This window comes from Microcebus murinus, chromosome 1, assembly GCF_040939455.1.
Source record: "Microcebus murinus isolate Inina chromosome 1, M.murinus_Inina_mat1.0, whole genome shotgun sequence".
Classification (NCBI taxonomy): Eukaryota; Metazoa; Chordata; class Mammalia; order Primates; family Cheirogaleidae; genus Microcebus; species Microcebus murinus.
The window spans coordinates 155,899,552-155,923,831 of record NC_134104.1 but is presented as its reverse complement, the minus strand read 5'-3'; the positions used below and the strand labels follow the sequence as shown (position 1 = coordinate 155,923,831).

Below are 24,280 nucleotides of genomic sequence, written 5' to 3'. Positions count from 1 at the left end.
ATGGCAGCTTACTCAGAGCACTGATGGGGCCTTGGGAGGGGTCCCCAAGGCCTTTTGCACAGCTGTCCCCCTCCCCCTTCAGAACTGGATTCTGTAGGACACAGTGACTACACTTAGGTCATGGGGAGCCAGCTAAGAGTTTAGGACTGGAATTGGGAACAGCTGATGGTCCAGGATCTAGGTTGGGGTAGAAGAGCAGAAAAGAGTAAATTTCTTGGAGTTAGGGGATTGGAGGGCACATTTCAATAAAGCAGCTAGATGAGCCCTATGGGCAGCTAGGAAAAGCATCCCACTGAGGCAAGTCTCAGTGTCCCCAACTGTCAGAAAGAAGGGACAGAATCACTCTCCCAGAGTACATCAAACAGCAACCCCTACACCCTTGCCCACACTCTGGGATCTGGCTGAAGGAGGCTGGGTGGGTAGCAGGCACGTCCCTCAAGGCCTCAGGGGCTCCACCATCAGCTCCTCATCTTCCTCCCCTTCTGCCTGCAAGGGCTTCCTGACAGGTACCAGAGGAGGCAGCTGTCTCTAGCTCTGGCCTCAGGAGCAAAGGAGGGGACAGGGCAGGTGAGCCTGGCTTTCCCTAAGCTACAGCCACTGGCTACCCTGGCTGGGCCTCAGTGCACTCCGGCCCTGGTGAGGAGGGACTGAGGCGAGATGGGGGCTGCCAGGCCGCCAGCCTCTTGGCTCCCACTCCAGAGGGCAGATAGGAGGCAGGAGCCCACAACCGAAATCCCGCCTTTCCTCCTTACCACACTGCCCGGTGTCTCTGCCCGCCTTATGTTGGTGTCAAGCACCAGACGGACACATGAGGGTACAGGGCCCTACCTCCCCACATCCTCCGCCTGGACAGGCAAAGAAAACACCCACAATGTGCTAAGAAAGGCACATCCCACGAGCTTCTCACAATCATTCTATAAAATAAAGCACGTGGTCCCATATCTCAGCCTTGGAGCCAACGCTGTGTGACATGAATTCATCTGCTCAAGGTCACATCCTTGTTGGGGACAGACCCTAGGATCTAAATTCAGGCTGGTGTGTCTCTGACATTAGGGCTCAATGTCCGGGGCCCAATCAATCCCATGACTGTAGGCTTGAGACCCCACCCTGACAGTCCACTTGGCTTGGATCTTTTTCCAAGCAGAGTCAAGTTGCACATTTTTCTGGGGAGGAAGTTGTCCCCAAGGGTGGCTCCTGCTTCAGTGACCCCAGCTGCTCCTACAGTCACTCTCCATCACCGCACTCTCTTGGGGTGCCATGCCCACAAGTTCACCAAGGCCTTTCCTCAGTAATGGGCCTGAGACCAGGAGGTTGAGGCCATCAGGGAAGCCAGCACTGGCTGAGATGTGGCACAGGCTGTGGTTCAAAGAGGCAACAGACTACTATGAGGTCAGGGCAGCTGCCCTGAGATGCTGCTGAAGACAGAAAGAGCCAAAGGGAATAGGCAGGAAGAAAGGGCAACATCGATGAGGTGACAGGCAAGGTCTGAGAGCACAGGAACTCAGGAAATCTGGAACCTTGCTCTGGTTGTACCCCACCCTGCCCTCCTTCTAGAACAGCCATGGGCTTCCCCTCCATGAAGCCAAGGCAGCTCAGGATCCACACAGCTGGGGCTGGGCATGGGGCGGGACACCAGGGCCCTGGGAGCTACAGCCTGGCCTCTGCTGAGGAAAACTTGTCCCACCCCCGCCACACGGGAGCGGGACTGTGAGCCTGAGTGGGGGACAATACTCAGGCCAGGGATGACTCTCCCCCAAAGGCAGGGACCTAACTTACCGTCTCCACTTGGCCAATTCCTATCATGAAATCTCAGGCAGGCCATGTCTTCTTTTGCCTCTTGGTCTCCCCAACGGGAGAGTGGGTGTTCTGAGGTCAGCACTCATACTCCACTTGGCTGACTCCATTTTACTCCATTTTAGGAGTAAAATGAGGCTGCTACTTTGTGTTGGTCTTAGACTCAGAAGAGCCAGCTTCTCATAGGGAAAGGAGCAAGTTCCCACTGCAAAACACAGCCCTGGAACTCCACTTTCCTGGTTCTAACGGAGGATGCTGCCCACCAGCCCACACTGCTTCTGGCTACTACAACTTGGGTCAAGCCCTTGAACGTGCTGGGGCAGCAGGGGGAAGTCTGGAGAATGAGCCAGCCTGGTTTGCCATGCTCCTTAGGAACCTCAAGCCCGCTGTCTTGAGTTCTTATTCTCCCCAGCCCCAACCAGGGACAGATGGGTTATTTGAAACCCCAAGGTCAATTTAGAAGGGGTGTTTTAGCTAAAAGCTATGGGAATAAAAAGTAAACACAAGTCCTGCACAGCCCAGAACTGTGTGGCAAGGACCTTCAGCCTCGTTCCCCCCAGGAAGTAGGCAGTGGTTCCTGAGCTAAAGCTCAGATGAGGTTCCTGTGCCCAGAGCCCGGGCCTGGTGAGAAGAGTGTGTGCAAGTGTACCCAGGGCAGTGGAGGACTAAGGCAACCCTTGGTGGTGAGCCCGTCCCCATAGTGTCCCAGGCTAGGAATGAGGGCCGATGTGCCATCCTCCACGCAGCACCTCTACACCCTCTGCCATGTAGGGGACTGACAGCCAGCTCTGCTGAGGTAGAAGGAAGCTTCCAGCCCCAGCACCACTTAGGGGTAAGGGGTCAGGGGACCCACAAATCATGGAAACAAAAACAATAGGTCACCATTTGTCAGTTTCCTGAGACTTTACTGGCTTGTGTCCTAATACCCCACAGCAATTTCACCAACGGAGACCCTGAGCAGCCTGCCCTTGGCCTCACTGATGCGAAGGAGCCAGTGAGGAGCCAGCCAAGCTGATGGGGAAGCTTGGTCTGCCCAGCTCCTGAGCCACACTGTGGATGTCCCTGCTCTTTGCCACCTCAGGAAGGACACCCCAACCCTTGTTTCTACCCTTAAGTGTCCCAGAAATGTAGACCATGGGGAATCACAGAACCCTGAGAAATGCCGTAAGCACGTGGAAAGCACCAGCCACTTCCCTCCGAGCAGCAATCCTAGAAGGGTCAGCCAGGCCCTCAGGCAGGCTGGTAGGCCCATAGAACAGCCACGCTATGGCCCAGACTGCTGGATATGCAGGAACCGGGGCCTGAGGAGACAAGGACAAGGGGTGGGTTATATTCCGGGCCCCAGGGAATGAGCGGGGATTGGGAGCAACACACTCTCCCCACAGCTGGGACTGTGGATGGCCCCGGTGGAAAGACCTGTGAGGCCATGGGGGATGAATAGGGACAGAGCCTCACCTCCCACAGAAGTCCCTGCGCACGGCCACGAGATGGAGGTACAGGTCAGGATGGCTCTGAAGCCAGCTGCTGACAAGCTCCGGGTGTCTCGGATCCACTTCCAAGTAGATGCTTCTACATGGGGGAGAAACGGGTGGGCTCAGGCGGGCAGGACTGGGACCCACGTTCTGGGTTGTCCAGGTCAGGTGGGGGCAGAATAACTGCCAGGCATGCCCAGTACACACTGGGAATGGAGGAGGCTGCTGGGGACAGACCCAGGAGACCTGTCCCATCCATACCCAAAGTCCTTCAGGAGCTGGGGTGCCAGGGTCAGGATGTGGGTAATGACGTCCATACCCTCTTCCCCACCATCCAGGGCCTCTGGGTCTTCATAGCTGAATGGGAAAGAAGGGGGAGGTAAGAGCTTGAGGGAGGGGATGTCTGAAAAGTACAGAGGAGCTGGGGAGGGCATCCACAAAGGGGCCCTCTGGAACTTACACTCAGGGCTGAGAGGCAAGTCAGAGGAGGTGGCCCCCAAATGGATGGCAGCTCCTACTCCCCAACCTCCTGTGGGCAGCACCCCATAGGCACTGCCAGGCATGTGTGCTAAATCCCACTAACTGACGGCCCCAGGGCACGAATCTCCTCACAGCAAGGTGCTCAGCTGCTCCTGTTCTTGGCCTGGGAGGTCTGGAGCTGGCCCTGACTACTCCTGAGAGCCCGGAAAGAGAGAGCCAGCACCCCAGCCCACACTACTGTTGCCCCATCTAGGGGCTGCTGGGCCTATCCCTGTTTTTCAGCTCCTGTTTAGGAGCAGGATGGCTTGGTGCAAAGCCTGGAGTAGGATTTTAGTCCCAGCTTTCCTGCTAAGGCATCATGTGATATTAGACAAGACACCTTCCCTCTCTGGGCCTCAGTCTTCTATAAAATGATGCACCCATCCTATGAGCCCTCCACTGTGTCCAATGCTTTTGAGTCATCACTGAGTCCTCCCTAAGGCCTGAGTCCTCTGTAAGGTCTATTTTCAGGCGCAAGAAACAGGCTCAGAGGTTCAGTGGCCGTCTGCTATCTCAAGTGGGAAGGCAGAACCTATAAACCCAGGTAGGATTGTGGGCTCTGGAGTGCACCCTCCCTCTCAACACCACTGCCCATTTCTGCACCCACCCACCTACCCTTCCAGATGGCATGGTCCCCAAGGGCAGACCAATCCTATTAGGCCTTCTCAGGACTGGCCTCCCGGTCCCACCCCACCCAGCACCTGCGGATCTCGGGGGCCAGCTGCTCCATGTCCTGGTGGAAGACATAGGGAGGGTTGCTGATGACCAGGTCCACAGGGCCCCAGGGCAAAAGGTGTGTCCAACTCCCTTCTGTGGTCAAAGGGGACATACAACAAGGATTGGCCCACTGGGAAAGGGTGGTGGCTCCACCTACCATGTCCCTTGGGTAATCCCTCCCTACAAGCCACACCTTGGGCTTGTCTTTGGACCTGATAAGCCAGACTTGCAAATTAGTGCCCAGGGTCCCCAACCTGCAGCCTGGCCCATAGTGTACATGCTCCGACGTGGCAGCCCTTTACCTAGAATGTAAGGTAAGCCCTTTACCTTGCCCCCTCTTCTTCCTGTCAAAAACCTCATTAAGCAAGACACAGTTCAAGTACCACTTCCAGAAGGCCCTCCTGGGTAAAGCAAGAGCCTTCCTCCTCTGTAGCTCCACTGGCCTTGCCACACTCTGCCTCACAGCCAACATGGGCTTAGAGTATCTGGTGGGCAGGCGTGGCTTTAGTCAGCTGACTCCTGATGGCTCTGATTACTGGTTCCAGCCTGTGCCAGGTGGTAGGTACACCAGGTGTACCACACTCCATGGAGAGGCACATGAAGCTCATGGATCTCATGGGTGAAAAGATGGAGTTAGAACTGCAGCTGGAAACCCGAGGATACTGTAAAGGCTGCAGCAGAGCCGTGCAGTGCCAGCGTCTCTTCCTCCCAGGCCAGGCAGGGGCGGGGAGGGCATTCAAGTATTTTAGTCCTAAAGGCTTTTTTATGCTTTTGTTTATCTCTTGTCAACAATCAAGCCCTTAAACTAATGTTATGGGGGATTCAGAAAGTCTCTGTGGTTGGTCGCCTCATGGGTCAGGTCAGCCCAGGAGGCAACAGCAACTTGTCTGTCCTCAGCAAGGACTGGTCTGAGCTGCTGTGTGTGTCCGCTGGGGAAGCCCTCCCTCCCTCTCCATGGAGAGCCTTGTCTACCGGCAGCACCTGTATCCAAGATCCCCACCTCAGGAAACATGGGTGAGGGACTGTACCTAAGGTCACATCCAGGGGGACGATCCAAATTCTGTCCTGCAACTGAAGCCTGGAGAGAAGGGAAGATAGGGGTGAGCATGTGGGGTGCTCTATCCTTGGCTACAAGAAAGGGGAGAATTGAGAATGTTTCTTGGAGTGGCAAGATACCCAGTGCCCTTCATAATCCTGTGGGACCCACGCCAGGCTTCCCCAGTGTCTCCCCTCTCTTGGGAGTAGAAATCAGACATTGGTGGGTTTGTTACCTGAACAAGGGGTTGAGATCAGGACCCAAAGTCCAACTCCCCCACCCTCGCTCTGTGGTTCTCCCACCTACCTCTGAGCATTCTCACGTGTCAGAGAGATGGCGGCTGCCTCCTTATCCACAGCAATGACTCGGCTCTGTTCCAAGAACAAATGAAGGGTACGTGGGAGACAGTGTTGGGAGATTCCGGAGCTAGGGACCCTCCTCCAACCCCTCACCAGAAGAAGGAGGAAATACCCAAAAGCTTTTTCCTCTCTGTGGCCAGGGATGGGAGCCAGACAGACGGGGATGGGAGTTAGAGTCTGTGACCATGGTGGGCTGGGGACAGCCCTGTCCTCCCTTGTTTGGTTGCTTCCCCTCAAATACTCCTAGCAGAAGGATGTAGGGGAAGGACCAATGGAGAGACAGTGAGTGTTAGTGACAGTCCACCCAGAGTAGGGTGGAGGTGGCTCACCTGGGGGAGCTCGCTCAGCAGGCTAAGGGAGATAGCTCCCGATCCACAGCCCACCTCTAGAATGAGGGGGCTGCCTTGGACTCCGACTGTGTGGGATCTCCGGGCTACCTCCTCCAGCACCCATTCAACCAGTTCCTGTGAGGCAGACGGGTCTGAATCAGAGTTGGTGCTAACCTGGCCGCTGCAGGTTTTGGCAGAGAGGCCCAAGCAGTTAGCCCTGGTGTGAATGAATGTAGGAAAGGGAGGTGACCAAAGCCAGACTGACCTTCATGTCAGCTGGGGTCATGGGTAGGTCATCCTGCCTCTCCATGCCTCAGTTTCCCCATCTGTAAAATTGAGCACAGTTGAGGATAACAAACAGAACCATATTTATGAAGCACCTATCCCATACCTACTGGACAGGAAGTGCTCAATAATTCCCAGCTAACCCCTTTATAGACATGTATCCTCCCATTTTGTGCTCAATAATGCTAATAACCCTGATAGTTCCTGGCCACTCCTGCTGTGCCTAGCCCTGCTCCCAGAGCTTTCCTTGTACTCATCTGATAGATTCACATAACTGGCCCACGAGGAAACTGAGGCCCAGGTGTCAAGGTTCACCTTGAGCCTGGCCTGTGGCTCATGATGACCAAAATCAAGGGGCAGTGTGTCCCCAGCTTCCTCAAGCTGAGCTTGAGAGGCCCCAAGGAGGCTCCTAGGCCAAAGGGACAGGGAATTCCCTTCTTTGGTGGGGGTTTGGCAGGGAGCTGTGGCACACACAGGGCATGGGGTAAACGGGCATGGGTGTGGTGGCAGTGCCTAACTGCACTGTACCTGCCTTAGCAGCAGGATGACATGTTCAGACACTGTTACTTCGGAAACAAGAGGATGTCAAATCTCACCCACCCATCTGCTGCCTGCAGGGACTGTGCATGGAAGCCAATATAGGGTAGGGGTGAGGGATAGAGGGCTGCTGCTGTCCAATGGACGAAACATTCCTAACCTGTAGTGGAGTGGGGGGCCAAGTAGCTGGGTGTGGAGCAGGGAAAGGACAGTGTGGCCTCTTCTCAAAGGCATGCCTTTGGACTTGGGCAGATGGACTACCCAGAGGCTCAGGACTCCTGGGATCACAGCTCCTAGGCAGGATTGGCTCAGGGAATTTGGTGGGGGGACAGCAAGTGGGTGACTTCTCTCACCTGAAAAGAGGCCTACCTTCTACAGAAAGCCTTCCTCAAGCCCTGGCCAGGCTCTCTCTACCACAGCTTTTCCCACTCTGAGCCTAAGGTCTAGGATGGGGTTTGCCTCTTCTACCAGACTCCGTGATGGGAAGACCTGGGGTCCAACCCATTGCAGCGTGCCCCAAACTGGCAGGGCTTGGCCTACAGAGGGGCCTTTTGGCTACTTTCCAAGTGCTGGGTAAGCACTTTGTGGTCCCAGGAAGCTACCCTCTGAGTTTCACACTCCCAGGTCTCCCCAAACCTCCAACACCATCAGCCAGGCCCAAAGAAGCAGAGGGCTCCAGATCACTCGGACCCATTTTCCATAAAAGCTCCCCAGTGCTGAGTTCCAAACTGCATCTCATCCTTCTGGGCCCCACAATCCCAGTAGTAAAGTTCATCTACTGTAAGAGTAGCAAGTGCAAGGCAGGCAGAATTTGGCCAGCAGGTCCAACCCTCCCTGTTCCAAGCCCCTTCAGCACCAAACAAGCTACTGCCTATGGATGAGGGAGCCCGGCTCCAGCAGGAAGGTTTCCATTCACTTACTCTCACCAGCCCTGGGCCAGGCACTACTGAAGACCATCAGATACTTGTAGCAAGCTGGGCCTGCAGGGTTGGGACTGGCACAGAGTCTAGGGCTGTGGCTGAGAGCCTGTGGTCTCAGTGGTAAGGCCACCTGCTGAGAGACCAGCAGGGTGACCAGGACTTGTGAGGGGTGTGAGCCTCCCTTGGTTTCCTGGTCACAGATAGACCTATTCTGGCTGGAGAATGACCCCTCAGCCAGCCACAGCGGCCAGCCACCTCACAGATAGCCACAACCTCAGAGACACACACCACATACGTGAATGACCACCTCGGGCAGGGTGTGAAGCTGAGAGACTGGGGCCTCGTCACCACCAGTAGCCGCTTGCTTTCCTCTGTACTCCAGACCATGGGAGGCTCATCTTGGTTGCAGGACCAAATGGGGGAGCAGCAGGGTGGAAAACACCCCAAGAAGTCCAAAATCTTTCTCTTCCTCACCCAGTGAAGAGCCTCCCTCAGCCCGATGCTGGTGGCTCTTTGGGGAGACTGAAAGCCAAGCTGGTCATAGGCCCAGGCTACCTCCTCTGGGTGAACATGGGGAGAATCCAAGAACAGGCTGGGCGGAAGGGTGGAGGCATGTGGGAAGGAGGCAAGGGGCAGGCAGTTGTTGGCTCTGCCTGGAGCCACTGCCCCACATGGACTCTATATTCCCTCAAGAGGTTGGCCCAAGGCCTCACTAGGACCTGAGTGTCACAAGCAACCTCTATTAGGATCACATCCCTCGTGGGGCAACCCCAGGGAGATGGCACTGCCTCCTCCAAGCTGATGACAGATGAAGCCCTGAGCCTCCCACATTCTACATAGCCTCACCACACCAGGCTGGGTCGGAACAGCTCACACCCCCAGCCTTGAGTTTCCGACTGTATATACTGCCAAGCTGTGGCCTGAACTACCTTCTCACCCCCAGGGAAAATCCAACTCGTTGGACCACATACCGCCTACAGCTTTGCACTTCAGACTCCTGCATTTATCATCAGAAACCACCCTTGAATGCTAGAGAGAATGAAGGCACTGTGAACCCTCCCGTGTACCCACTCTCCCCACTCCCTGCCACAGGCCACGTCCTCTTGAGTTCTTGGTAAGGCATCCCCCAGTGCAGCTTCACATTGGGGTGAACCTGTTGAGTTCTTAGAAATGTCTATACAGTGAGGCGAGGACCTGGCCTCCAACCACAGTGTCCCTGCCCCTCCCCCTTGCAGTGGATCTGCTCTGCTGGCCAGGAAGAGGGGGCCACATGGGAGCCAGAAGTCCACACGTGACACTCGGAACTCCAGAATATATGGCTACTGACAGGTCAGCTCTGAGGGAACTTGAAGGTCACCATGATAGCTGCCCTGACCCTGGGCAGCTTCAGGAGATGGCAAGTAACTTCCTGACCAGAGGTTGCATGTTTGGGGGAGTCACAGGATAGCCTTCCAAAAGCCTGCAGGTGGGAGGCCACATCTTGTTCCAGGTCTCTGTACCTCATCCCAGAACATGCTAAGTCCAGACAAAGCAGTCCCATGTGAGCTGTGGGGCTTTGACCCAGGAGTCAGGAAGTCCAAGTGCTCCCCCCATGCTCCCCTCCTTGACAGCCTCAGGTTCCCTACTGTCTCTGCCTTGACACTAGGCAATTAGGCAAGGACTTGGCCTTCCAACCATATGATGTAGGGGTGAGAGGGTTCAGAGGGTTTCTAGAAGACAGAGGCTAGGAGAGTGAGGAGGGGCTCTGGGCCCCTGGCTAGGGCAGGTGCATGGGGCCTGACCTTTCTCAGGAATGTCTGTGTGCCTGCCTAGGTGTTTTTCTAGAAATACTCCTTCTCAGAACCTGATGCCCTCTGGCTTGCCCACTATCTCCTAACCAGCTTCATCCCTGGTCTGCCCTCTCTGGCTCACAGCTCTGCCACCTACAAGGTGAGGGGAAAGTCCAAGAAGGGCTATAGAAAGCATGTCTTCCAGGATTAGGGTACCTCACCATGGGACAGCATATTTGGGCCACACATTCCTAGTCCTAGCAGAGACTGACACAGGCAATTATCTGACCAGACAGCAGACCTAAGAGGATCATTGAGTCACAGATTCCCTGCAGTGGGGTCCAAACCTCTCATCATCTGGGCCCAGAGAGGTCACACAGGTGATACCAGGTCTCTAGGTACCCAGCTGGAACCCTCTCTACTTCCTTCATGCTTCCTGAGAAACTGCTGGAGGGCATTTGTTTCCTGTGGGTTCGGTGGGCCACAGGCCCACAGGACAGCTCCTAAGGAAATGGCAAAAACAGGCTGAGCACCTGGGGCTCATTTGAGGTACCCTGGGCCACTCCCAGCCCTAGAAGCTGGGGTGACAGCTTGAGACATGACAGTCAAGAAGGCCAACAGGAGTCCTCCATCCTATTGGCCCCACAAACTCAGTCAACCAGGAGACAGGCCTGGAAGAGCACGGCCCCTGAGGATAGCAGTCATGGAGCCCTAGTGCCCCCTGGAGGAAGTCTGGGGCAAGATAACTACACTGAACTCCACCCTCATCCCCATCCCACCCCACCCTGCCCTGGTGGCACACCCACCTCTGTCTCTGGCCGAGGAATGAACACTGGAGGCACCATCTTCAGATTGAGCCCCCGAAAATCCCACTCCCCAAGGACGTACTGCAAAGGCATCCTACAGAAGAGACAGTCAGGTGGCCATCAGTGCCAGAGCCTGGACCAGTAGAACCACGCCTGGGTTGAGAGATAGCACTTGTGGCCAAAGGTGTTAGGCAAACCCATGTCTCTTGTGCCCTAGATTCCTGGGCCAAAACCCTTTCTCCCTCCCTTCTTGCTATTTACTACCGGGGGGCCTCCTGCCACACCCTAACCCCAACACCTCCCTAGTCCTTGGACATTTTCCTCCTCCCTGAACTTGGGGAACCACTGTTCCCCACAGAACCCTCAGGTCTGACTTGTGGGTGCTTACCTCTGCAATCGGTGGCTACTCAGTTCTTGGATGCACTTTAGTTGCTGGGGGGTCAGGGGCTGGGTCCTAAGTATCGGCTTCAGGCTCTGAAACTATCCCCACAGAGAATGTGAATGGCTGGCTCCCAGGAGCCCTAACCTGTTTCTTATGTGGACAATGCCTGTGCGCCCAGCTCTCTCATCATCTGGGCCCAGAGGGGACAGGTTCCTGCCCAGGGTCACACAGTTGATACTGAGTCTCCTGGTGTCTATCCCTGAACCCCTAGTGCCTGGCACACACTGTAAAAGTTTGCTGGACAAATGAATAAGTATCTACTTAAGACATTTCTTCAGAAAAATCCCATTAGTCTCAGCTAAGTACTTTGTGAGGCAGAAAAGCCTTGATGTCTCTTCCCCAGGGTCCTCCCTCCTCCTTCTTCCTGCACTCCTGACAACACTGAACTTAACTGTTTTGGCTCCAAGGACATGAGCTACAATGTACTCACTGGATTCCCGGGCCTCAGGGATACCTCTCTTTTCAAAGACCCCTGTCCAGTGCCTGACCAGTTCTGTGGCACTTGACAGCCCAGCCAGAGGCGAATGGGGTTGCCATGAACTGAAGGCCCAACCCCAGGTTCCTCCCCTCCTTCCTGGGCCAGAAAGGAGGGTCCACAACATTCGGCCCCAAAGCTCCATGTCAAGGGGAAAGGCTCTCCAGAGTGCTCCACAGGTTCCCAAGTCTCCCTTATGATGTCAGCTGCTGAGGCTGGTGCTGAGTGGTCCCTGGCCCTAGCTGGATGGAGATGGAGAGGTCACAGGCTCTAATGGCTCTTGTCCTTAGATGTGGTTGCCACCCTGGGGGAGAGAACAGAAGAGCAGTTGAACCTTGTGTGATAACCCCCCACTTCCATCAATCTGCTGCCTGAGAAAGGGCATGCTCTTGTTCTGTCACTCCCTTGACTCCATTTATACCCTCACCCATCTTTTTGATTCTTCCTGTCTTGACCAGTTTTCTTCACTTTTTAGCTGGCATAGGCTGAGCCAGTAGCTCAGTCTCTGCTAACAGGCTGGTGGTAGGTCAGGGCATAGGTTTGGGGGTAGGGCAGATCTGTGTCTGACCCAATGTGTGCGACCTTAGGCAAGTCATTGTTTCTAAATTTCAGCTTCCTTATTCATAAAATGGGGGAAATCACACCACCCCATCGCAAACAGTGCATTAGTCAATGAATATCAAGGGCCTGGGAGCTGGCTCAATACACAACAGCGATTCCATGTTACATGCTCTTAAATAATGTTACAAGGGGGAGGAGATTGCCTTTGCCTGGGAGCTTTGCTTCTGACATTTTCCATGTATTGTAATTGATTTGTATGTTGAGAATTTCCCCCCATTTACCCCTAATTCCAGCCATCAGCATAAATTGCCAGCTAAAACACTGACAATTTTATATTTAAACTGTCACACATGAGTTTAACTTCAAGCTTTAAAATTAGTGGTACCCCTTACTTCCAGACGAAGGTCCAGACTAGCATTTATTGAGCAGCTGATAAGTGCCACATCTTCAGAGACAAGTAGGCTCCAAGAGGGTCACAGCTAGAAACCGTCCCAAGCAGGACACAAACCTAGGTCTGCCATACAGCGAGACAGTTCTGTGCACCTGTGAGCGGTCCCAGGAGGAGCCGAGGCCTGAAGTCGGGGGAACACAAACTCCCTACCAGCTACGCAGGGCATTGTTAACGACCAAGACAAAGCCCCTTCCTTCCGAGCCTGTTTCCCCATCTGCTTTCCCGGGGTTGGGGCCTGCCAGGTCTGGAGGGTGTTGTAGTCCAAGCGCTCCCATCCTGATCCCCACCTCTAGCGTATACCTGCCTGAGGGACTGCCCCACCAGCCCACCGGCCCGGAGAAACAGCCCAGAGCTCGGTTCCCGGACGTGCGTAGCCTGCGGGTGCGCTCCCTCGGAAGCACCTCTTCCGGTGCCGGCGCACCTGAGACAGAGCTCGGGCAGACGCTGCAGCCCAGCTCCATAGTTCCTACCACCGTTGGGTTCCTCCCAGGAGACCCCGCGGGGCGGGCGGGGCGGCTGTGAATTCCACGCCCACTATGCGTGCAGGCCCACTGGCGGGAAAGCGAGGGGATTGTGTGGGGTCGCCCCCTGGGGGCCTGGACCAGCCAGTCTTCCTTAAGGTTACGGCACTATGTCACTTCGGCACACCGTGATTGCTCGGGGCTGGCGGTTAGGGACCCAGCTCGGGCGGTGTGTAGGCGGAGCCAAATAGCACGCCTGATTGGGGGCGTCACCAGCGGGATCTGGGCTTGGGGGGCCGAGGCCCGGCCTTGGTCTACCCTAGCCTGTGGGCCGGGTCCAGCAGCGCGTGGGCGGGTTCCAATGTTGGGGCGGGTCCCAAATTGGTGGGCGGGACCCAGTGTCCCGGACCCAGCTGAGGAGAGGGCCACTCTTGACCCTCTCGCTCCCGTTTAGGGTTTGAAGCAGGAAGCTAGACACCGGACACTAGAGACCTGGGTTCTAATCCTGACTGTTGGCATCTCGTCAGGAGACTTTGTCCAGGTGGCTGGACCTCCTGGGCCTCAGTTGCTCCTTCTATAAAATTCATGGCAGTATCTTGTAAAGTGTGACTTGTCGACACCCCCCCACCAAAAGCTACTGTTAACTTCATCACTGTCCCCCCCCACACACACACAAGACAGAGTCTCACTCTGTTGCCTGGGCTAGAGTGCCGTCAGCCCAGCTCACAGCAACCTCAAACTCCTGGGCTCAAGCCATCCTCCTGCCTCAGCCTCCAGAGTAGCTGGGACCACAGGCACTGGCCACTACGCCCGGCTAATTTTTCTATTTTTAGTAGAGATGGGGTCTGGCTCTTGCTCAGGCTGGTCTCGAACTCCTGAGCTCCAGTGATCCTCCCACCTCGGCGTCCCAGAGTGCTAGGATCACAGGCGTGAGCCACTGCGCCCGGCCGGATCACTGTTAACTAAACTATTAAACATGCGGTTTCCGTGGGGATCTGCATTTGTACTAAGCTACCCTGTGAGCCCCACAAGCCCCTTTGAAAACCTGTGGATTCGAGGGTATCCGGGCTCCTCCCCGAGATGATCACGGCCTAGATGGAAACAACAGTGAAGGGCATATGCAGACTTGCCTGGTCGGGATGCCCAGTGATACCACCTGGCTAATAACCCCGCTCCCAACTTCTCTGGACTGAAGATGATCCATTTCTGGCCCAGGGTTGGAGTCGTTTACCAAGAGCGCTCACACCAGAGGCCCCATCTGAGCAGGAAGCCACGGTCCAGGGAGGGGAAGCAGCTTGCTCAAGGTCTCAAAGTCTGTAAAGGGTTGAGCCAGAGTTCGACGCAGGCCCAACGCTGAGCACTCCCAGTCCAGTGCTCTCCCAAACCTCCTCTGGGATGCCTGCCTTTTGGGGGCATGAGTCTGTCTCTGAGCAGGTCAAGTCTGGGCTGGCCCGGAAAGGGCCTAGGCACTCACGGTCAGCGCACAACTTCAGTACAGGCCACCAGGGTGAGGAATCGTCTCCAAGAACTGCGAGCCGGCGGCTCCCAGTCCGGCTCCCGGCTCCCGCTGGGGGCGGAGCCAGACCCGAGCGACAGGCGAGCGGGCCAATGCTGAGCGGTCTTTATGTCTAACAGCCAATCGGGGGCCGGGGGCGCGGAGCGGGCAGATGGCAAGGAGCCGGAGCTTCGGGGATCCCTCGGGGCTGCTCCGCCGGGTCCCGCCCCCGCCGTAGGTCAGGGACCTGCCCACCCCCGCCCAGGCTGACAGAGCGGGCACTCACGGCTGCGAGCTGTTCGCGGTAGCGGGCCTGGCCCGCGGCTGCGAGCGTGCAGGGGGGCAGACCTCAGGTCCGACCCGCCGTCCCCCACGCCGGGCATTGGGGTTCCCCGCCCCGGCCTCCCGCCTGTCACCACCACCCCTAGCCTCTCTGACTGAGCTCGGCGCCCTGGAGAGGATTAAGTAAGTGCTGAGGTCGCCGCTCCTGTGCAAGAATGGGGGAATCACTGGGTCGCGGAGGCGGGCGTGGGGATTGGGGCAGGGAGGACTGAGAGACCCAATGGAGAACAGCATGCGGGTTCTCAAAGGTCGCGGTGCTGACTCCTTTCACCCCAGTTTCCTTCCCTTCCCCTCTGGATCCCGAGGCAGGCCTGGCAAATGGTCCGCAGGGCCCTTTCTCTCCTTTGGGTGGAGTAAACAGCCTCAGAGCAAGAGTTAAGGGTCTGGCCCAAGGTCACACCTCGGGTCAGTGGCAGAGGCAAGAGCCAACAGGACTCCTGTTGTGCCCAGCCTAGCTGGAGGGAGAAGGCAAGAGGGATGCGCCTCCTCCACCCCATGTCCCTCTGCCAGCCTTACCCCTTCCTAAGGGGCCGTCACCGGTGTGTGCACACCTCACACACCCATCCATGCATCTGCACAGGGAGCCACCCCACATAGTACCCACGAGCCAGCACAGGAGGTATGTGTGCAGCCTGAGTTATGCTGAGTTATGTTTCCCTCCTCTCCCTAGGCCTGCCCATCTGCAGCTTGGCTGGGACCTCTTCCCACCCTGCTTTACCTAGGGCCTTCTGGGCTGGGCAAATTTCTCTCCCTCTGTTCCCAGCGGAGGAGGGAAGGGGAGGAGAAGGCACCCAAAGTGGGAGCTCCATCCCTGCCTCTGAAGATATGCTCCCCTGCCTGTCTCCTTGACCCTAGCAGCCCAGCTCCTCTATTGGGGGCATGGGGGTGTCCACTGACCCCAAGAGCCTACAGAGAAGCCCAGCTAGAGGACGAGAGCCTTTCTCTCCTTCCTGTCTTCTGGCCTTTCCACACCAGCCCCAACCCCTACTCTGTGCATAACAGTGGGCTGGGTCCAGGGGCTCCAGTGGCTCCACCTTTCCTGACTGGGCAGGCCAGTGGGAGAAGCTCTAATATTTATTGAGTGCTTACTGTGGATGGGCTTGTGTTGAGCTAAGTCTTTTACAGGGACCTGTTCATTCTGACATTTCAGTAACCCTGTGACCCTGTGGGGGTGTTCTTAACAAACTCTTATGCTCAGGAAAACTGACACACAGAAAGGTGGAGTGACTTACCTGGGGTCATCCAGTTAAATAGCCGAGCTGGGATTCAAAGACAGGCCTGTCTGGCTTCTTGGGCAAGTGTTTCCCTCCAGGAAAGGAAAAAACTGTGGTATTTTTTTTCCCAAGCAGGATGAGGGATGTCAGGGGCAGGGAGAGAGGAGGTGGGAGTTGTGGGGAGTATGGAGACGGGGGTGTTATTGTGCAGAGGAAGGACTTTTTCTTTCAAATCTCCCATTGCCTTTCATATCTTCCAGGTATGATCACTATGATCCTCTTATCCACAAACAGAGGAGGTAGGGCTTCATTTTTGTTCCTAAAAACACATGGGAACCACAGGTATATAAAGCACTTGTCCTATGTCTCTTGGCTTGCCCTTGTTCTTTTCCTCAAACGTTTATTTCCTCAGTGCTTTCAGAACCTAGAGGGACTTCATCTTACTGCTGAGCCCCTTAGCCTCATATATTTTATTCTTTCCTTTCCAGCATGCAGGGAGGCAGAAGGCTCCCTTTATCCAAGGAGTAGCTGTGCAGATGGTCACTACAGGTAGTAGGAGCCCCAGGCTGGGACACTCCTGATGTCAGAAGAGAGTGGGCAGGTTAACTGACCACAGACAGTCCTCAGCCCAGGCACTCTCCACATCAGCATGAACTCCAGGATTGCATCTGCTAGGGGCTGGCTCAGCAGCCGTCCACCCACCTCTGAGCCCAATCTGGAACCTGCCACTGATGGGCCAGCCTCTGAGACCACTACCCTCAGCCCAGAAGCCACCAGCTTGAATGACACCAGAATCCCTGATGTGGCTGATGGTGCAACTGGCGTGGGGACCATGCTTCTATCCCTTGGGATCATCACAGTGATTGGCCTCGCTGTGGCCATGGTAAGAGCTGAGGTAGACTGAGGCTGGCCTGGGAGGCTCTCAGCTGGGGAGAGTAATCAGTGTTCAGATGTATAGAGAAGCAGATCAGAAGGCAATTGTCTGTTAATGACAGTGCAGTCCTCCCTTTCCCCAGACATTTGTCCACTGGGGCCCAGAGACCAGAGAGGCAATTCTCCTAATTAGAAGAACTAGAAAAGGTTCTGAGGAATACATAATGTTTTGAGCTGGGTCATTTAGGCCATATAGGAGTTGGGGAGGAGGGTGTTCAAAGTGGAGGGTCCTGATGGGCAAAAGTTTGGAGGCAGGCAGGAGGTTCTGTGAGCAGCAAGCCAGATAGTGAGGCAAGTGGGTTTGGGGTTGCAGTAGAAGTGGAGGCCAGAGGGTAGTTGGGATGGATTGTGGGCTACAGTGTCTGGGTGGGATGCTCTGGGCATGGCAGTCTGTTGGCAATATTCATTCATTCACTGAGCAATTATTTACTGAGTACTTGCCTTGGACCAGGCCTTTGGGATCTGGGGACATAAGGTCCTGCCTTGTGGTTCTTACGAGGAGTGGGAGACATAAAAACCGAGGGTTCCAAGGGAAGCCTACAGGGATTGCCTTGGGGAATGAAGTGGGGGGTGCAGGGAAGCAGGGGTGCTTTCTAGGCTGAGTGGTTGGGAACAGCTGAGGATGCAGAATTAGAACTGGCCTCAGTGTCATGAGAAGTAGAATGGGGCAGCCATCAGGAGGGAGGTGAGCTGGGGAGAGGGGTGCTGGAGGTGCCCCCCAGTGGTGAGTATGATGCTTCTTGATCTGGTGTCAGCCCCTGAAGATGCAGGCTGTCCCCATAAGATGATACATAGACATTCAGAATGTCACTGAGGAACCACTAGAGATTGTGCAGGCTGAGACCAGGGAGGGTGGGGGTGCACATGAGCTTCCCCAGTGGGCCTGCCAATGGTAGCATTCTGCCCACCGATCCTTGCAGGCTCTGATGGCTGGCCTTGGGCTCAGGAGCATGTTGCTCTGACAAATAGGGCTGTGGATGGTCCTTCCATGGCCTGGTTGGAGCTGCTGTTAAACCAGGGTTGCCATATGGGCCCCACAGGCTCCGGATTGCTGCCAGGGAGCAATTGCCGGCCAGCAAGCAGGGTCAGGATGCAGCACATGCAGAGTGGGCCAGGGCCTAGGAGGCCTGCTGGGGTGAACATGAGGCGAATGCCAGTGCTCCCCCTTGCCGCCGTGTGCTGGTTGAGCAGACTGAGGCACCCCAACCTCAAGGCCAAAACAGGGCCTAGAATCTGCCCTCATTACTCTCAGCAAAAGATTTTGTCCTAGAAAAGATCCTTTACTCTTTGTTGTAGAGGAACATTCAGAGGGCCGGAGTGGATTGCCTTCTCACCAAAATTGGAGAGGTAGAAGTTTATAGGATGAAGGCAGTTGAGGGCAGGAAACACTCCTGGGCACAGGAGACAGGTCCATAGGCATTCCCTATGTGCTGTGTCCTCTCCCCATGTGCCAGCCCTGAGCCAGGCCACAGGGACAAGGAGGAGCAAATCTGTGCCAGGTTGTGTGCCTCACCCAGGGGGAGGAAGTGCTTGGTGTGGCAGAATCAGTGGGAGAGGGCTTCCCGGAGGCGGTGGGGCTGTAGCTGTGGGGGCCTTCTTTCCTTGACATCTGATGCTGCCCCTTCTCTTGCAGGTTTTGTACATCAGGAAGAAAAAGAGGTAATTCCCCAGCTGCCACCCCAAACTCCAGCCCCTGGGCAGTGCTGGGCTGGGTTCCAGGGGACTCGGGAAGAAAGTGTCTACCAGCCCCACAAAGGCCCCTCTCCCTGGTCAGGGAGTCAGGGCCTCTTCTGCCCACTCAGGGTTGGGGGTGACCACTTTCCTTCAGGGAGGGTTGAGGGCACCTAACTAGGACATCACACAGAGGGCAAGCAGGTATCACCCTGGATTGGGGATGGGTGGGGAAGGAGAGGGGTGAGAAGGTTGGGATTACCCCCACCCAACTGCCCAGCCACCCTTGCCCTGCTGCCCTGAGTTGACTGCCACTGACTCCCCTCCCCCACCCCAGCCACAGAGGCTGTGATTGCAGCAAGGTCCCAGCCTAGGCAGTCTCTGTGTACCCCACTGATGACAGCTTCATGGCCCATGGCCCTACTCAGTCCCAGGAATGGGTAACTGCTCCCTCCCAGGCCACCCATCTGAGGGGTGGAGCTGTTACTCTAAGTGCAAAACTGTATGTCAGTAATCCATTTCAAGGGAAATCTTAGGACCCTAAACATGATTTTGTGCTGTGGCTTAGCTGGTCAGTAGGCAGGGCCTGGAGGGCTGGTAGGAGGGGAAGGGCCTGCCCTGCCCCCAGCAGCCTCTGCCCCATCCCCAGGCTGGAGAAACTACGCCACCAGCTCATGCCCATGTACAGCTTCGACCCCACGGAGGAACAAGATGAGCTGGAGCAGGAGCTGCTGGAGCACGGACGGGATGCTGCTTCCATGCAGGCTGCGGCCTCTGGGCAGGCCACGCAGGGCAAGGTGGGCACTGGCTGGGCTTCCCACCCCATCTGCAGCCGTCATGTCTCCTCCACCCTCACCCTCCCTCCTTTCTCATGTCACGTGGTCAGGTGGCAGCTATTGGGTATATGGGTTTTGTTGGGTTTATTCAGAAACTGGTTGAATTGCTCCAGGGCCACCTGCCGACACACTGCACAAAGCCTGACTCTGCCTAGATGGCTTGCTGATCTTGGGAGCCCCACAGGTATCTCTGAGCTTTAGTTTTCTCATCCATAAATGAAAACCCTAATTCTTGCCCTGTAAACCCCCACAATACTGGCTAGAAGAGTAGGGGAGGACTAATCGGAGAGATTGTTGAGAGCTGGGACCCTGGGTTCCTCTGCTCCTTGAGAGTCTATGGTCCTGAGTGGGTTGCGGATGGGGTCGGACTCTTGGGGAGTGTTTGCCTCAGAGTAGGCTGGTAGATTCGTAGTCACTGACAGATGCCAGGCAGGTGGAGACCCCAGCCAAACTCACTTCCTGTGTCCAAAGGGACAAGTACCTATGTGATCATCCTGCCAGAGCCACTGGGCCACCTGACCACTTGCCACCATTCCCCCAAATCCCCAAGGGCCAGAGTGTCATGAGCAGGCCTGGCCCACTCCTGATGTATCCAACCTCTTTGAGTCTCCTTGCGCTCAGAAGAGTCAGGCTGGAAGTCTGAAGACCCCTTGGTTTTGCCTCCAGTTCTGTCACCTGGGTCAGGATACATTGCTCCCTTGGGATATTCAGGAAATTGCACTGAGAACCTTTGTCCACCCAGCCCCTGGGACTACTGACCATTTGACACTCATTTCCTGTGCACCTCCCTTGTGTCAGCCCCTATGCTAGGACCTGGGGGTGCAGTTGAGCATCCCCTGCTAGGAAAAGGTGATGTATGCATAATTAAATCAATGCTCAGGCCCACAGTGAGTGCTGCCAAAGTGACAGGGCAAGCTGGGGATGGCTGATGTGGGGAGGAGTCATCTGAGCCAGGTCTTATTTCTAGGCTGAGCTTGCAGGGAGGGACTTCCAGGCAGAAGGCATAGCTGGTGCCAAGCACAAGCAGACACCAGGAGTGAGGGTGGAGGTGACTGGGCCAGAGAGTGCATGGCTTTGGTCAAGTTCTGATGCCCCTGCCTGTCTCCCTGCAGGCCATTCTTCCCTCCCAGGGCCCACTGCAGAGGCCCAGCCGGCTGGTGTTTACTGACGTAGCCAACGCCATCCATGCGTGAGTGGCCTGGGGACAGGCCTGGACCTCTAATAGAGATACCTGCCATGGTGCCCACAAAACTGCCCACTCCCTGACTGTCAAGACCTACTCTCAGGACCTGCCCTGCCACGACGGGAAAGGGCCAGGCTAGGCCCCAGCTGTTCTGTGGACCCACGTGCCGACTGTCCAGGCTTTAAGAGAGGACCCTGGCAGGCTGGGCATCTGGCCACTGACCTCTCCTGACCCGAGGGGCCTCACATGTGGGGCATTCCTCATGCCAGGAAGGTCAGGGGCTACTGCTGGCTTCCCTGTCACCTGTCCAGACCCCTTATATCAGGGTCTGCTCCTCTACTGTTGAGGAAACTGGGGGAAGATCTGGAGTGGGAGGGGAGGGGAAGTGGGGGTTCCTTTCTGTCAGGGAGAGACCTGGTTCTTGCAATCTGGAGCCTCCCCTGGGGTGGGGAGAAGAAACCACCTGAAGGCCCAGGAGTGGAGCTGAAACTGCCTAGCAGGGGAGGACACCAGCAGGGGGGCTGCTCATACTTGGGGGCCATCCGTGCTAGAGGGTTCATGAGGTCTCCCAGCCACCCATCCTGGCTGCCAGGGCTTTGTTGAGCCTGAGCTAGAACGGGAGCTGAGGGGGAAGGAAGTGAGGGAACAAATGTGGAGGATGCAGCGCCCAGACCTGCTGAGAGCCTCGTGTGTGCACGTGAGTGTGCCCACAGGCAGACACAGGCCTGTGCCTGCACGGCAGGCATGACAGACCTGCATTGGCTCTGCCCTCCAAGTCAACCCCACCCAGTGGAGCATCAGGGTAGGCGACCTCCTCTACATTCAGCGTTCAGGGGCTGCAGGAAGAGGGAAACAAGGCAGGGCTCCACTGTCCACTGTACTTCTTCACTGGGCTCTAAAAGGCAGGCTGACCTGTTCATGAACACAGTTCCCTGTCCGGGACTACATCGAGGATGTGGGTGGGGAGAGGCTGTTGGTATGAGGGCAGCGCTCACAGGCTTCAGGCAGTGGAGGAAGTTCTGACTGCCTGAGAGAGGGTGGAGGATTACCCCTTGGGAAAGAGACCTACGAAACCTACTCTATTTTTTAATTCCCCCCCTCCATCCCACCTATGAGAAGGGCTTCTCTGTGTTTATGGAGTGACGGGGAAGGTCTTTGCACTTGGCCTCCCCATAAGCCTTGGAGGGTCAGGGCTGATGCCAGGGGCATCTGGGCAGGACATTAGGCAGAGACGGACCCCAAGAGCTGGGCACTTCTCTATGTTGGGCATGCACGTGCACACGAGCCTGCACAAGTCACGTTCCCAGGCCTGGCCCGCCACCATTGCTGTCCTCCACCGGTTGGAGGGGATGCAGGAGCAGCATGTGTAGATCTTCCATTGGGCAAATACCACGTGTCAGGATGCTGGGGCCCAGGTGGCCCCCGTGGGGAAAGTTCTGGATTTATTCCCTCCTCTAGATGCTATAAATATGTTAGCACTTAAGCCGACTGGAGGGCTGCGGGTAATTTAGGATGCAGAAATCTGTAATTTAACTCGAACCATCTCCATGTGAGAGCATTAAAGATGTAATTAAGATGTTTACACGCTAAGGGTGTGAAGCTGTGACACTCAGGGTGTGGAACACCAGGACGGGATGGGATGGGTGAGGGGCTGTAGGAGTCTGGGGGTAGTTGTTGGATCCCATCTACGAGGTGGCAGCCCAGCTGGTTTTCCTTGATCTGAGAAAATGCCTTTGACCCTGAGTTCCAGCTGCTCTGGGACCTTGTCCCTCAACTGTGGAATGGGGTCACAGCACCTGCCACTCCCTGGGGCTGAGAGGGATCAAAGGAGGGAGGGGGCTTAAGCCCCAAGAGCCAGGGGGAGGTATGACACCTCAGGACCCATGTGAGCTAGGTCTGGAACATAAAAGGGAGCAAAATGACATGATGGCCTTTTCTGGAGCACAAGGGATGGGTGGGAGATGGCAAGCCATTAGGGTTATGTGCATGGAACTTACCTACAGGGTTCAGAAGGGTTTGGGGGAGAATGACACTAGGATGACCAGCTGTCCTGGTTTTCCCAGAACTGTCCCAGTTTTAGCACTGAAAGTCCCACAAGCCAGGACTCTAAGTGACATCCAGACCCTCCCCCAGAGAGCTGAGCATTCAGGCTAGCATTACATAACAAGGAGGGCGTAAGCCCCTCAGTTCCATGACAGAGGGCTGGGCTGGTGTGGCCGGGTCTTAGGTAAGGCTGAGGACCAAGCACTCCACGGGCCACACACTGGGGCTGCGGCTGGGCCTGTCGGTAATGGCTTTGGTCTTGGGAAGTGTCTCCTTCCCTCGGCAGACTGGCAGGATTCCAGGGGGGATGGGGTGGCCTGTGTGCTCCCCCTGTGGGGTAGCCTAGGCCCAGGAATGTGGGGGCTGCAGAAAACCCAGTGTGGGGGATCCTGAAGAAACGGGACCTGTGGAGTGAGGCTGGCTCAGGGACCAGGGCCTAGAAGGGGGTTCCAGGAGGACCCTGTTCCCATTCTCTCCCGTCTGCCCCATGCACCTTTCCTGCTGGTGATGGACACAAGACAGCTGTACCTGTGAGTGCCAGGGCTGTGTCCCCTCCTCTTGTGTTCTCGTGGTCACCTCTCCCCTCCACCTACCTTCTTCCACTCCCTAGCTCTGTTTCCCAGTCCTGCAGGAAAACCAAAACCCAGCCAGTTCCCGGGTCTTCCACACAGAGTGTAGTATCGATAAATATCGCGGTGGAAGGTTCTGGTTGGCATGTCTTCCTTGAGGCCTCGCTGGTGTGCTCACGGCTCTCGGCCAGGCAGTGGAGTGCGAGGCAGTTGCCTGCCTGCCTTCACTGCTCCTGAAATTGTCTATTAAAGGGCCCTTCGGGAAGTGCCCCTGCCTGACACACGCACTTCCATAAATGAGACCCTCCTCGTGAATAGCAACTAGGGCTCCGGGTCAGACGCTATGACAGTTTGTGGTGGGTGGCATCAGGGTGGACACAGCTGGGTGCCTTCAAAGGACACTATCTTCTTGTTTAATAAAGTGAAGTGTCACTTTCAAGCCAAAGTGAATAAAATAATCCCATTGCCTGCCTGCAGGCAGACACTGGGGATGCCTTCAGAATGTAAAGGAAATCTTGTGGGGGAGAACGCAGAAACTCCAGTAGAGCAGTATGACCTTGCCGTGGCTTCCTTCCAGAGACATTACTGAGCTTGGCACCACGGTCCCATCAGTGAACCAACCCAGACTCCGAATTTCTGTTCTAGATGGAGGAGGCAGATGTTAACAGGAAAAGAGAAGTCTGTGTGCATATGTTTATAACACACACACACTACCAGTCTACGTCTTCATAACTACACTATGTGACAAAGAAGGCAGAGGCGGGGCAGGGTGTGCCTGAGGGTATCCAGAGGCTGAGGCAGCAGCTCCCACCCCATCCTGTCAGCCACAGCCCTACACAGGGCTGAGTGTGGAGGGCCTTGGCTAAGGCTATGGGGGAGCCCCAGGAAATGCTGTCCTGGCACCCCCATCCACCCTGGCCTCTGAGGGCTCAGGACTGGGGTGGGGGCAACTGCATGTAGGGGTGCTGAGAAATGAGCAAAAAGGGTGTGTATGTCAGGTGCGGAGAGGGAAGTAGGGACAGGGAGAGCAGGGAGACTCCTCAGATGGGTGGAGTGGGGTG

The 24,280-nt window shown here is 56.0% G+C and overlaps 2 protein-coding genes across 9 annotated transcripts; one reads left to right on the top strand and one right to left on the bottom strand.

Moving 5' to 3' along the window:
• Nucleotides 1–2,678: 2,678 nt before the first annotated feature.
• HEMK1 (HemK methyltransferase 1, mitochondrial release factors N(5)-glutamine) lies at nucleotides 2,679–14,502 on the bottom strand. Of its 8 annotated transcripts, XM_076008000.1 has the most exons (12): nucleotides 14,408–14,502; nucleotides 14,064–14,247; nucleotides 11,378–11,764; nucleotides 10,932–11,023; nucleotides 10,544–10,637; nucleotides 6,227–6,361; nucleotides 5,845–5,909; nucleotides 5,531–5,580; nucleotides 4,487–4,595; nucleotides 3,528–3,623; nucleotides 3,250–3,363; nucleotides 2,679–3,095 (listed from the first exon to the last, which is right to left on the bottom strand). In XM_076008000.1, exons 3-12 carry the CDS (start codon nucleotides 11,603–11,605, stop codon nucleotides 3,059–3,061), a joined length of 1,020 nt encoding a protein of 339 aa, XP_075864115.1. In that variant the 5' UTR covers nucleotides 11,606–11,764; nucleotides 14,064–14,247; nucleotides 14,408–14,502; the 3' UTR covers nucleotides 2,679–3,058. The 8 variants fall into 8 exon arrangements, with proteins under 8 accessions (XP_075864115.1, XP_012626853.2, XP_075864109.1 ...); XM_012771399.3 differs by lacking the exon at nucleotides 14,064–14,247; XM_076007994.1 differs by lacking the exon at nucleotides 14,408–14,502 and having other exon boundaries at nucleotides 14,064–14,401.
• A 189-nt stretch (nucleotides 14,503–14,691) lies between these two features.
• Nucleotides 14,692–22,197, top strand: C1H3orf18 (chromosome 1 C3orf18 homolog). Its single transcript, XM_012771401.3, has 5 exons — nucleotides 14,692–14,893; nucleotides 16,473–16,867; nucleotides 18,551–18,576; nucleotides 19,238–19,385; nucleotides 20,537–22,197. The coding sequence occupies exons 2-5, from the start codon at nucleotides 16,634–16,636 to the stop codon at nucleotides 20,615–20,617; spliced, it is 489 nt and encodes a 162-aa protein (XP_012626855.2). The 5' UTR covers nucleotides 14,692–14,893; nucleotides 16,473–16,633; the 3' UTR covers nucleotides 20,618–22,197.
• Nucleotides 22,198–24,280: the final 2,083 nt, after the last annotated feature.

Bases quoted from the DNA above. Each gene is read 5' to 3' on its own strand.
- HEMK1 (XM_076008000.1), bottom strand. From the start codon at position 11,605: ATGGAGCTTTGGGGCCGAATGTTGTGGACCCTCCTTTCTGGCCCAGGA. The intron at 6,362-10,543 runs GTGGGTGTGCCA...TCTGCCTCACAG, and splicing joins TTCCTCGGCCAGAGACAGAG to GAACTGGTTGAATGGGTGCT. The intron at 3,364-3,527 runs GTATGGATGGGA...TCCCCCATGTAG, and splicing joins CAGCTCCTGAAGGACTTTGG to AAGCATCTACTTGGAAGTGG.
- C1H3orf18 (XM_012771401.3), top strand. From the start codon at position 16,634: ATGAACTCCAGGATTGCATCTGCTAGGGGCTGGCTCAGCAGCCGTCCA. The intron at 16,868-18,550 runs GTAAGAGCTGAG...CTTCTCTTGCAG, and splicing joins TTGGCCTCGCTGTGGCCATG to GTTTTGTACATCAGGAAGAA. The intron at 18,577-19,237 runs GTAATTCCCCAG...CCCCATCCCCAG, and splicing joins TACATCAGGAAGAAAAAGAG to GCTGGAGAAACTACGCCACC.